The sequence below is a fragment of the Mirounga leonina genome, unplaced genomic scaffold, assembly GCF_011800145.1.
Source record: "Mirounga leonina isolate KUSES-001 unplaced genomic scaffold, KU_Mleo_1.0 Mir_418, whole genome shotgun sequence".
In the NCBI taxonomy this organism is placed as follows: domain Eukaryota; kingdom Metazoa; phylum Chordata; class Mammalia; order Carnivora; family Phocidae; genus Mirounga; species Mirounga leonina.
This window is the reverse complement of record NW_023270739.1, coordinates 5,709,556-5,723,532: the sequence shown is the minus strand read 5'-3', so window position 1 is coordinate 5,723,532 and position 13,977 is coordinate 5,709,556. Positions and strand designations below refer to the sequence as shown.

The 13,977-nt window shown below is 41.2% G+C and overlaps 1 protein-coding gene across 1 annotated transcript in view; it reads right to left on the bottom strand.

Moving 5' to 3' along the window:
- Nucleotides 1-9,123: 9,123 nt before the first annotated feature.
- The window catches only part of ENTHD1 (ENTH domain containing 1), a 103,873-nt gene continuing 99,019 nt past the window's right edge, over nt 9,124-13,977 (bottom strand). The window contains exon 6 of the mRNA XM_034987467.1: nt 9,124-9,807. Coding sequence (XP_034843358.1) covers nt 9,206-9,807 — 602 coding nt within the window. The 3' untranslated portion in view covers nt 9,124-9,205. The remainder of the gene's footprint in view (nt 9,808-13,977) is intronic.

Below are 13,977 nucleotides of genomic sequence, written 5' to 3'. Positions count from 1 at the left end.
ACTATGTGCCAGGATCTTGTAGACATATCTCCATTTGTAGTAACTGAGCGAGGTGGGTACTATCATGAACAGGGAAGAAATAGAGGCTTGGGAGTCTGAGTAGCAGGACTAGGGCTGCAGGGCTCAGAAGGGGCAGAGCCGGGACTCAGATCAGCATTGTCTGATCCCTGGAGCTGCGTTTCCCACTCTGCTGCTCCCCACCACCTTGCACAGCCACCCAATGGTTAAACGGTCATACAACGGGGCTGGCTGCACATTCTGCTGCATCGTTCTCTTGGGGCGGGACTGGATTGAGCCAGGTGGGTGCCTGGGGAAGGGGCTGCTTTTATTGAGATGTTTGTTCACATATGGGTAGATAAGAAGTTGTTGTGGGCTGAATTATATCCCCTAAAAATATGCTTTGGAATCTTCGCCCCCAGGACCTCCGAATGTGACCTTATTTGGAAATAGGGCCTTTGCAGAGATAAGCACATGAAAATAAGGTCATGACAGTGGGCCCTAACCCAATATGATGTGTGTCCTTGCACAAAGGGGAAATTTGGACACAGACAGACATGCAAGAGTGGACACATGTGAAGAGACACAGGGAAGTGGAGGGGGAAGACTGGAGGGAGGCTCTGTAAGCTAAGGAATGCCAAGGACTGCCAGGACCACTAGAAGCTGGGAGAGAGGCCTGGGAGGAACAGCCTCAGAAGGAACCAGCCCTGCCAACACCTTGAGCTCAGACTTCTGGCTTCCAGAACGGTGAGAGGATGCATTTCTGTTATATTAAGCCACCAAGTTCATGGTACTTTGTTCTGGCAGCCCTAGGACACTAATATAGGGACCCAGGAGTGGCTCCAGCTTCCCCTATCTTGTTGGGGCATTCTGCTTAGACAGGCCACTTCCTCAGCAAAACCAAAGCCCTGCCGCTTGAACAGCTTGACCTTCGTCACGGGGCTTCGGTGACAACAGTGACACTCCAGATATACCTCCTGGAATTCATCCCCACCCTGAGGGAGCTGTGCTGCCAGGGTGCGGGGGGGAGGGGGGAGTGGACTGATGCTCGGCCCGCAGGCTCTGCACAGGCTAGCTGTAGGGACAGAAGAGAGAGACCACAGAAAGGCGCATGCTCACTCCTAACCCTGTCCCGTCCCCCGGATTATTATTAAAATCTCAAAATTAGAATTTTAATTAATGAATCAATTTCTTATTAACATTCAAACATCTCCATTTACTTAAGTTTTTCATGTGGTGAAGGCGACGGGCTGAGTAGCTGGGGGATCCCACTTATGTTCCAATGTCAAACGGCAGGAGAAGACCCCGGTGGACCTCAGCACATTAGTCATTGAAATTCACCCTTTTCACGATCGTCATTTAGGTGTCTAGACAAAATCAGAGCGAGAGCCACCCTCTCCTCCTTCAGGTCATCTCAGAAATGTGAGGTGTTCTGGTCTTTGTGTGATATTGTTTCCAATAACTGGCTTTTTAGGGGAAGAAGTGGAGATTAATGAGCCACATGAAAATGAGATAATGAGCCACCAGTTTCCATATATTAGAGATGGTGAAATACGTTAATGGCTTAAATGAAGCTAATCTATAAGATTAAGAATTATAGAAGACAATTTTAAGGGCAGAAACTCCATACTGAGTTTTTGGCAGCTGATTAGAATCCTGAACCTTCCCTGTGTTTTAGGAAAGAGGCTGAAGGTGGCATGGCTGGCCGGGGAGGATGAGTCTGGCATCAGAAACCTGGGGGAGGTGTCCCAGCCCTGCGGCTCAGCGCGGTGTGACCTTGAGCCCTGACTCAGCTTCTCTGAGGTCCCCATTTCTCCTCTGCCTTGCTCTCGGAAGCACTGTGAACAGAGACGTGTTCAAGGGCTTACCAACTGTGAATGGTAGGAAACGCAAGGCCAAGGGGATTTGAACAGACTGAGCAGTGGAAACCCTCTGAGGTAACTGGAAAGCACAGCTTCTTAAATAAAACACTTTAAAAGAGGAAAACTACAGGCCTCAGGGTGAGCTTTCCAGCCAATCCCTGCCCACATGGTAGGGGAGAGAACCTTCAGACTTTGTGTTCCTAAGCTGCCTGCCATTACCGTCCCCCCTTCAAAAGAGCGGTGACAATTGAGAAGCCACGTTGGCAGGGAGGCGCTCAGCTGTGCTTCTCAGCAGACAAGTAAGCTGGTGTGGATCTGGGACGGCTGTGCTCAGGGAAGGAGCGGAGCTCTGGAAGGCCACCTCCAGCCCTGTCCCATCCTCCCCGCGGGGTCCCATGGCCTCCGCAGGCTCCTGTTTCTTTGTGGGCACACACACGGATCTTGATGGGGGGGTCGAGGCTCACGTGTGTTCTGCAGGGGCCCCTTGCCTCTTGAATGTAGGACATTTGGGTTTCAGGCTTCTTGACAGCCCCTCTTCTGGAGCCATGGCCTCTGTCACGGCCGCCAGGGCGGAAAAGTGTGCCCGCTGGTACCCGCCTGCAGCCCCGCGGGGCTCCACCGAGGCAGGCAGCCAGGCCTCCCAGCCTCCCTTGCAGACCTCCTACCCCTTTTCTTAACCTCTGTTTTCTCATATGCAATGTGACAATACTAGAACCTTCCTGGTAGGGTTGTTGAGAGAATTAAAAAGTTCTCAGACCATTGTTAGCATTCAATAAGTGTCAACCATTATTACTGTTGTTATTATATTACTATTAATAATAATAACAAACTAGAATTCTGGGGCTCATCCTTGATGCATTGCTCTCTCACGCCCTGTTTTTAATTAATCAGCAAGTCCTAGAATGTCTACTTTCTGCATTTTGCTACTGGTGTTCTGTGTTATAGGAATGATAAAGTACACAGTATCGGGGACAAGTTTCAATGCAGCGCATCTGAACACATAGATCATGATATTTTACAATGGAATTTCACTGTGTGAATGACTGCAAACGCCTGAAGCCATAATTCTGCAATAATTACCATATCTTTGAGAACTTTCTGCACCATCAGTGAGAAAACAGAATTTGAAATTACCAAACAAAATCATCTTGAAAACCGGGTTTCTTCAGAGCCAATTTACTCTTTTCTAAGCCTGCCTGCTGATAAGAGGTGGTATATATATTCTGGCATAACAATAATATGCTTGGCCTCCTCAAATTACTTGTTCTGCAAGAAAGAAAAATCTCTCAATTCCACATATCTAAATCCTTTTATCATATCTCAGAATCCCCTCTATTAAAAGTACAGCGAGACCGAGAAAACCAGTCCCCCATATCTGAGCATTTAACTGACTCACCAGGCTGTGCTCAGGACTCATCTTCTCTTCAGAAGGCAGGCACACAAAGAGGAAGCTCCTTATACATCCCGAGCAAACCACTGTCACAACCATCCCATTTGTGAGGAAGATGAGTCACCAAGGTCTCAAACAACAACAACAAAACAAAAAAAACCAACCCTATAAAGTCTATTTTTATCAGTTTGTGAATAGATTTTGGAAACCCCCAAATTTCTAGGACACTTCATTTTCAATATGATCCATTTCCTTGTCATTCAGTCCTTTTCTGCTACTCAGTTGGTTAATACTACATAATACTAAGTAACCATCACCGTGTCTCTGCATGAAGGGAAACCAAGGCACTCAAATCTCTGATCTACCAGCTTTGTCCAGTCCTCAGTCTCACTTAGCTCCCTCCTGCTCCCAGCTTTTGTACCTGCTGTTCTCTCTGCCTAGAAAATTCTCTCTCTTCCCTGTCTTTGCTTGACGAACTCCTGCTTATCCTTCAGGATTCACTTTGTACTTCATTTTCTCCAGGAAGCACTCCCCGACCCTCCCCTCAATCAGAGCTGGTTGTTCCTCTTTACCAGGCCCTCCCACACTGTCCCCTGCTTCCTAAACTCTTAGGACTTACATATCACACTCTGCCCATGAAATGGCAACTCTGAAGACAGGACTGCCCCCATCTTGTTCACCATTGTGTCCCCAATGTCTAGCAAATTGCCTACTCATAATGAGCACTTAATAAATATCTAAAGGATGAACACATAAGTAATTTGACAATAGGTAAACTGTAAAATATTTTCATAACTGCCTTATAATAAAATCCTCAAGTTTCAAATAAAATACTTAATAGCATTTAATGATGTATTTTTAATCTGAGATAATTACAAAGTCAATCAGAATATACCCATTCTTAATTTAAGCCAAGTTTGTTCTATTAATTTAATGGAGTTGGCTAAATAGAAACTCAAATAAGTGCTTGTTAATTATACTAATTAAAAAATGGTTGAATTAAAATATACGAGCTACATAAAACCTAGTTAAAATCTGAAGTTACTGGGACGCCTGGGTGGCTCAGGCAGTGAAGCGTCTGCCTTGGGCTCAGGTCATGATCCCAGGGTCCTGGGATCGAGCCCCGCATCGGGCTCCCTGCTCAGCGGGGAGCCTGCTTCTCCCTCTCCCTCTGCTTGTGCTCTCTCTGTCAAATAAATAAAATCTTAAAAAAAGAAATCTGAAGTTACTATGTGCATGTAAGGTAGATTCTCAAAGGGACAGCTTTTGTTGCCTTAGTTATTTGTGGGGTTTCTCTGAGTGAATTTCAAGATATCTGATGCAACACCTTTTGGTAATGGGGGAAGGAGAGGGTGGAGTGCTGTATCTCTGGAGCTTTGTTTCTTCTCAACTCTTAGCAGTGTACAACTGAGAAATGTTAGAGCCAGTAAAAAAAGGAGATACTATATCCTACTATCCCTTAAGAATCCATTTGTAGGTCTCCCAGACGTATGAAGAAAGCCAACAGAAGATGTCCTAAGATTTCATCCTCACTTTATGCTCTGTGTTGTTTCATAAAGAAGCCGACTTGCCCCACACGTCATTAGTGGCATTTACTTCGATAATCCTAGAATTTGTATTTCAGCTCAAGTGACTTCCTTAGATAAGCTTTCCCTGAACCCCTCACCAGGTCAAATCCTACATTTCCTTTCCCAGAATCACAGACTTCTACAATTTTTAAAAAAACAATTTGATTAATCTACCAAATTTCTCCAGAACTCTAGAACTCAGTTCTCTGTGAGGACAGGAATATCTGGTTTTGCTCACCACTGAATCCCCAGGGCCCAGAACAGAGTCTTGTGTGAAATAGGTACTCAAAAACAAAGAACAAAACAACAACAACAACAAAAACCCCCCAAAAACAAAACACAAACCCAGAGACCTGATAAGTAAATGATCACAGATGCCACTTTTCCCTAAGTGCATTAGTTGAGTTCAACAAATTCCAACTTTCCTTTTGATGGTGATAGGAACAGAAATCACCTCACACAGGTGGGAAGTCTAATAAGACATGCTCTTTACAACAAAGTGGAACCCAACGACTATGCAATGAGAGTGAATTAGAAATGAACCATCCTTTATGAGGAATTTAAGCCTGGGATTAACCTGGGTATTATAGAAAAACTCAAGCTATGACCTTCATTTACCTAACCAGTATGGTGTTGCAATAGCACCAGGCACTTGGCAGAAGCAAAACAAATTCTTGTATTAATCATATAAATATATTTTCAAGTGTCATGACTAGCACATAGTCAAAGATAATCAGGTACACAAGGAAATAGAACATCATGAGCACAAATCAGCAGGGTAAGAGATAACAAAAACAGAAATATAAAAACTTTAGATGTTAGAATTATTACAGTTCAAATGCTGGGAAGTTAAGAAATATACTTCTACACTTCTTCATGAAGGAATTAGAATATTTTTTGAGCCAAAGGACAATGAAAATATTACATACCAATACTTGTGGTAAAATGGTGAAGCTACTTCAGAAAATAGTTTGGCAACTTCTCAAAAAGTTAAACATAAGAGTTACCATATGACCCAGAAATTCTACTCCTAGATATATATCCAAGAGAATGGAAAACATATGTTCACACAAATATTCATAGTAGCCAAGAAATGCAAACAACCTAAATGTCCCTCAAGTGATGAATAAACAAAATGTGGTATAGCCATACAATGCAATATTATTCAGACAAAAAGGAATGAAGAACTCATATGTGCTACAACATGATTAAACCTCCAGAACATTATGCTAAGTGAAAGAAACCAGACACAAAAAGCCCACAGATGATTGCATTTATGTGAAATATCCAGAATAGGCAAATTCATGGAAACAGAAAGATTAGGGGTTGCCAGGGGCTTGAAGGAGGGGAAAATGGGGAATGACTCTTAATGAGTATGGGGTGTATTTTTGTGGTGATGAAACAATTCTCAAATTAGATAGTAGTGATGGTTGTGCAACTCTGTGAATATACTAAAACCACTGAATTATATACCTTAAAAGGGTAAATTTTATGGTATGTGAATTATATCTCAATTTTAAATTTTGTGGGTTGCAGTAAAAGGAAATTTATAGCCTTAAATGCATATATTCTTGATAGTTTGCTGGTAAGGATACTCTCTAGTTTATTTATTATTCTTACTAGTAAAGTTATGCTTGAAAATATCTGCAAGAAACATGGACCTATGAAAAGTTTTTTTAAAAGAATCTTTTAAAATATTTAAAAAGAACCAAGTAGAATTCTAGAAATGGAAAGAGGAATAACTGAATTAAAAACTTAATGGGAAGATTTAACAAAGATTAGACACAGCTGAAGAGAGAACTGAGTAACTTGAAGGTAGGTTGGAAAATAATCACCCTGATTCATGTAGTAAAGTATGTTGCAGTATTCTGTGGTGAAGTGTCAGGATATCTGAATCTTCCTTTCAAATGATTCAGCAACACATGTGTGTACCTATTTACCTGTCTAAATAATAAAGATATAAACATGTTTAGCAAGAGAGGGAGATAAAGCAAACATTGTAACATGTTAACTATTAGTGAATCTTGATGGAGATTTAGATTTTTATCAACTGTTATGTTCCAAAATTGAAAAACTAGCAAAAAGGTAGCAATTACAATAGCACAAAAATATCAAGCATGAGAATATTAAGTCTTTAAAAAAGAAACAGAAGCCCTCTGTGGGGGAGATTATGAGTTTACTGAAGAACACTAAGAGAAGACATAAATGAACATAGAGATATACCATGCCCATGGATTGGAAGACTAAATATAAAGTTTATAAGACAAGACCCATAGAAACATACAGATATACCATGCCCCTAGATTAGAAGATTAAATTTATTTTAAAAATTCCCTAAATTGAAGAATAAATTTAATGCAACTTTGATCAAAATCAAATAGAGCTTTGAATCACTATATTGTACACCTGAAACTAATATTACACTGCATGTTAAGTAATTGGAATTTAAATAAAAACTTTTTAAAAAATCTAATAGGATTTGGGAAGAATTTGGAAAGGTGCTTCTGAAATGCATATAGAAGAGGAAAGGGCCAAGAAGAGAAAAACACCCTGGGCTTCTGAACACTACACACTACTGTTTTGTTCCTACTTCAGTGGTAGCTCCTTCTCAGCCTCATTCATTGATTCCTCAACTTCTTCTTGATCTTCTTCTGTTAGAATGCCTCAGGGCTTAGGCTTTCAGATTCTCTCCACTGTCACACTCACTCCTTTGGCAATTTTATCCAGTCTCATAGCTTTAAATAACCACAAATTACTAACCCCCAGCCTCCATTCCAATCTAGATCTCTCTCTCTGACTCAACTCTCACATCCAATTGTTTCCTGGGTATCTCCACTTGGGTTAATAGACATCTGAGATTTTAACCTGTCTAAAACTGAATGCCTCCACATTTCCCCTATCTGCAACCTTCCTCATTCCAGTTGATGGCAAGTTCATCTTGAATTTCAACTGCTCCATCCAATACCTTGGGTTTGGCGGTCACTCTTCTCTCTCATATATTTTATCCAACCTATCAGCAAATCCCTAAACAAATCACTTCTCATGTACCTACACTATGCCTAACCTGGCTTGATCCACCATCAGCTCTTACCTGGATAACTGCAATAGCCTTCTAATTGGCTTACCTGCCTCACCCCATGGCCCTGCATCCATCTCTCCCCCAAAGCCAACATGATCATTTAGAGCCCTAAGATCATTTTTCACCCTAAAACCTTGTCACAATTTTTATTTCATAGAGGAAAGGCCAAAATGTCTAACAATGGTCTTCTAAAACCTGTATCATCTGGCACTACTCCTTGCTCTTTCCTCCATGACCTCAAATCTCCTACTAATCTCCCCTTTCCTCACTTCACACCAGCCACAGTGACTTCCTTGCCCCTCCTCAAATATGCCAAACCTCCTCCCAGTTCACAGTCTTCCCACTAACAGTTCCACTAGCAGTTCCCTCTAGTTCATAACCCAGTTTGCATGGTGAAAATCAGTTTTGGCTTGGGAGTGCACCCAGCATTAGAATATTTTTGAAATGTCCCGTATTTCTTCAAAATAATCAGGAATTATTTTAGCTTTTAGTTGGTAATTGTTGAAACTGAGTGATGGGTACACGGAGCCCTTGCACTGTCCTTTCAAATTAATGTAAATCAGGAATAAAAGCATCTCTGGTGATTCTAATGTGCAGTAGGATTGAGAAGCACTGGTCTATGACCCCTAAACTAGATCATTTTCCCATAAATATAAAAATTGAGATATTTCTACTTGAAAGTCTGTCTTAATGAATTAAAAAAATACATATTAGATGAAAAATATCAAATTTATTTTCCAGATACAAGAAAAAAGTATGCATTTGAATTCACTTTGCAATATACATTAACAATAAAAACTCCTGTTCCGTGTCCTACTTGTCTCAACTTAACCCCTAACCAACGGTGGCAGCCACAGGAAAGGAAAGATTTCTGGGCCTTGGTCTGGGGAATCTGAAACTTGGCATGAGACCATAGGAAACAGCTACCCAGGCTATGAAGGGCTTCCTACTGCCTGCTTATCCAAATGCTCTAGAATAGCCATTTGCAGTTTGTCTTCTCACAACTTCACTGATGTTTAACATATTTGGAGGTAAAGTCCAAAGCGTGGAAGAATGAAATTTTCTTCAGTTTCAAAGGAACATTAGTTCATATTTAAGTCTGATAATATTATCAAAGGTGATACCTTTTCTCTTTAAAAAATAAACCAAATGAGTTTATCGGTTTGAAAGAGATTTGTTAATAACCCTGGCAAGGAAAAATCAAACCACCACCCTATTTTTGCCGTAATAATGAGAATCTATAGGAGGTTAACTTAGTCTTTGGGAAGTGGAACCACAGGAGTTCTACCAAAAATGGCTATGGAGCTTATTAGATGTGATCTGAGGTCCCCTCAGAAGACTGGGGAAGCGGTGAAGATTTGCTTAGTTGCAGACTATTCCCACTCATGCTCACCAGATGGCTATTGATGACATGAAGTTCCCTTATCACCATGCTCAGGTCTTCGTGTAGTTTGACTATGGCATTTTTCACCTCCCCGAGGAGAACCTTAATGGAATTGTTTCCTTCAGGCTCTTTCGGCAGACCTTCAGTTGTCTGAAAACTCGGACAGGACATAGAGGTGCAGTGGTCTACATTTGTGGTGGAAAACTCTGCCCAATTACTGCCAGAAGCAGGACTTGTCTGCTTCCTGGCAGACTCAGAGTTATCTGGAGGACGTTCCAGGAGATTGAGGTTGTCATTTTCCTCTTCATCAGAAGACACTAGGCCCCTAAGAGCTAAGGGGTGATGAGCCCTGGCTGTCTTATCTTCATCCTTAAAGGAGGCAGAAGACTGTTGATGGGACAGAGTCCAGAAGGAAGGTCCAGCCAAAATCGGGTATAAGAGATGAACAGACTTCTCTGGAGAGGTTGAATCAGGAGTTGACACAGATAAAGTGGAAAAGGAGGATGTTCCTTCAGAGGTGGTTGAAACTAAAACGTATAAACGGGAGAGAAAGATTATGTAACATACAAATGAGAGTAATAGCTAAAATAATTTTACAATGTAAAGTCCTATGGGTAAGGTCTCAACATAAATATACTACTTATAATGTTATATGTTAAATATTCATAATTAGCCTAAATAAACCCAAAGCAGGAAGTGGAGAAAATCTAAAGATGTATCATATCCCAATACCGCCATGGAAATGAAACTAACATAGAAGTATCAATATTCGCCTTGACTCTGAACTGTGCCCAACATATTTTTACACTACACTTAACAGAGAGAGCAGAAAAGTAAAGTATTACACCCTATTCTACTGGCTGGTGGCATTTTAAAAGTTGGCATTTAAAGTAGACAGTGTGAGAAAGCTGTAACTTAGATTCCTTCATCTTTTTTTTTTTCTTCTACAAAGAATATTATGGCAAAATGAACAACCAACTACAAGTACCCAAAAGCTGTGAAACGAATCTCTTTCTCTAACTGCTCAAATACAGTTGAGACTGAACTCCAAACCACCTGAGACCTGGAACATTTGAGTACACATATATAATTTTTTTTGACCAAGAAACAATAAATAAAATAAAAAGCATTTTAAACCTGTTTTCCGTAAAATTAAAAATTTGATAACATTTTAATTCCATTTCAGGCAAAATCATACTCTCTTCTTTTTGCACTTCACTCGAAATCATTATTTCCCAACCCGTGTTCCGAGGAACACTGTGTTCCTTAAGATGTTAAAAGACATTTTGTGAAAACAGGATTGTCAAGTCAGAGAAGACTGGGAAAATGCATATTGTGCCTCTCTTTAAGAGATTAACAATGAACACTAGCACATTGAAAGTTCTGAGAAATCTACAGTAATTTATTCAAGTGGTTTCCAAACTTTCCTTGACACAGAACTGTTTCTTGTCTTGGAATAGCTATTTACACTCATGCGTGTATTAGGTGGTACGCACGGTTCCAATGTCATCGCAGCTAACTAGAGTTGTTACTTTAAAATAATAATTAAAAAAAAAAAAGCTGAAGTCATAGAAAGGAAAACAGGAACTTCATCGGCACATGGTCGAGGCAAGAGGAGTGCACAGAAGAATCTAGGTCAGCCTTATCCTGAAAATGGTGAGAGCCTCAACGCATGTGTGTCCTGAGTCTGGGTGTGTGATGTTTGGGTCACAGCTGTCACCTGACATGTCCCTGCCCCATCCTCCTGTGTTGGCTCTCCTGTTTTCTATATCCCATATCTCTCTCTTTCTTGGTGTACCTCCATTTTGGGGTAGCACATTCTCCAAGAGTTCACTGAAAAAGGATAACACAGTTATGTTAGTCACATGGGCGTGATGTGGTTAAGATAAGCTGGTTAACTTTAACCTGGTTTCACTTGATGCCAGTGGTTCTCAAAGTGTGGTCCCCCGACACGCGGCAGCAGCACTCGGGAATTTGTTAGAAATGAGGTTCTTGGGCCCCATCACTCTAAACGAAATCAGAAATTGGGGTCGTGTCCAGGAAACTGAGGTTCAGCAAGCCTCCGGGTGTTTCTGATGGCTGCCAAAGTCTGAGAATCACTGCTTTCTCCTCTCGGTCCGCCTTTCTTTTGCTTTGTAGCTGCAACTGCTAACTAACTGGCTCATCATTGTTTACAGTTTCGTAGCTTCCATTCACAGGCTTTTGCTCATAAAAAGCCACTTCATCTCTGATTGCTGCACACCAATTTACTTTTGTTTCCAAACACACCACAGCTGTAGCAGGCACTTCGAGCTGCACGTCAGGGTGCCTCTCCTGCCCATTTAGTTACCCTGCTCCTGCTCGCTCACTCCAGGAGGTATGTGACTATCTTGTGAACATTCATCCTTTCCGTTGAAAATAGAGCTCCCATACGATCCAGCAATTGCACTACTGGGTATCCAGTACTGGGTATCCCTACAAATGTAGGGATCCGAAAGGGTATGTGCACCCCGATGTTTATAGCAGCAATGTCCACAGTAGCCAAACTGTGGAAAGAGCCAAGATGTCTATCGACAGATGAATGGATAAAGAAGATGTGGTGCAGATATACAATGGAATATTATGCAGCCATCAAAAGGAATGAGATCTTGCCATTTGCAACAACGTGGATGGAACTGGGGGGTGTTATGCTGAGCGAAATAAGTCGATCAGAGAAAGACATTTATCATATGACCTCACTGATATGAGGAATTCTTTTTTTTTAAAAAAGATTTTATTTATTTATCTATTTGACAGAGAGAAACACAGCGAGAGAGGGAACACAAGCAGGGGGAGTAGGAGAGGGAGAAGCAGGCCTCCCGCTGAGCAGGGAGCCTGACGTGGGGCTCGATCCCAGGACCCTGAGATCATGACCTGAGCCGAAGGCAGACGCTTAATGACTGAGCCACCCAGGCGCCCCGATATGAGGAATTCTTAATCTCAGGAAACAAACTGAGGGTTGCTGGAGTGGGGGGTGGGGTGGGAGGGATGGGGTGGCTGGGTGATAGACACTGGGGATGGTATGTGCTATGGTGAGCGCTGTGAATTGTGCAAGACTGTTGAATCACAGATCTGTACCTCTGAAACAATAATGCAATATATGTTAAGAAAAAAAAAAGAAGATAGCAGGAGGGGAAGAATGAAGGGGGGGAAATCGGAGGGGGAGACGAACCATGAGAGACTATGGACTCCGAGAAACAAACTGAGGGTTTTAGAGGAGAGGGGGATTAAGGGGATGGGTTAGCCTGGTGATGGGTATTAAAGAGGGCACATTCTGCATGGAGCACTGGGTGTTATGCACAAACAATGAATCATGGAACACTACATCAAAAACTAATGATGTAATGTGTGGTGATTAACATAACAATAAAAAATAAAAAAACCCATTCATCCTTCTCATACAGTGTATCTACCAGGGCTGAAATGCAGCAGATAAGCAGCAAGAAATGGCTGCATTTAAAAATCTCCCTGTGTGATAGATGTATGCGAATTAATGTTGCACCTGCTTAAAGATAGCACTGATAAAATTATTCCAAATGCTGATGTGTTAGCTCTAACTTTTTATACTCATGAAAAACATCAGACCAGTTAATTATCTCATTGTAACTTTAAACTTAAAAAGCATTTAGAAGAACTGCATTGCAAAAATATAATTACAAGTGCATTTCTAGAAATATTTTTAAACTCTCTTCAGCTGTAGTTGTAAATGTAAATTCTTCTGTTAGCAGCAGGTCCTTGGTCAACTAAACACTTCAGACTGCTCACTGTACAACAGAGGAACTTTTAATTCTTTGTCCAATTCCTCCCTCTCAGTTTTCCTGATACATAATGACTGTCAGGTTAAGAGTACACATGAATGAAAATATTTTGATTTTGTTCTGTGATATAGAAAGTAACATTTTACATAAATGTCCATAGCAAAATTATTCATAATAGCTAAAAAGTGGAAACAACTCAAATATCCATCAACTGATGAATGGATCAGTAAAATGCGTTTCTCTCTACAGCGGAATATTACTCAGCCATAAGAAAGAGTAAAGTACTGATTCATGTGACAACGTGGATGAACTCTGAAAACACTGTGTGAAGCGAAAGAAGCCAGGCACAAAAGGCACATATCGTACGATTCCATAACATGAGATGTCCAGAGTAGGCAAAAAGAGAAAGTAGATTACTGGTTGCGGGGTGGGGGGGGGGCTCTAGGGGTAGGGAGGAATGGGGAGTGACTGCTAATGGATGCAGGACTTCTTTGGGGTGATGAAAATGTTCTGGAATTAGTAGTCGTGATTGCACACCTCTGGGAATACTAAAACCCACTAAATTGTACGCTTTCGTAGGGTCCATTTTCTGGTACATGAATTAGATCTCAGTTTTTAAAAACATAATATTTGAAAATTTACTTTAATGTCATTATTATAAATAAGCTACATGAAAGAAACAGATTTAGGAATAACATAGGATTAGAGAGAAATGCTAATGAGTACACCCCTATCACTAACACTAAATTGTTATTGGCATGATTGGATTATTGGATTAATGATGACTTCTCTCACTTACCTATGAACTATAAATTTGGTTCACTGAATTAAAAAAAATCAAATCAGTGTGTCTTTTTGCCTGCAAGAAGGCAGGCAGGAGCTGAAGGGCTGGAGGAACTGCCGGGACTGCGTCCGGGGGCA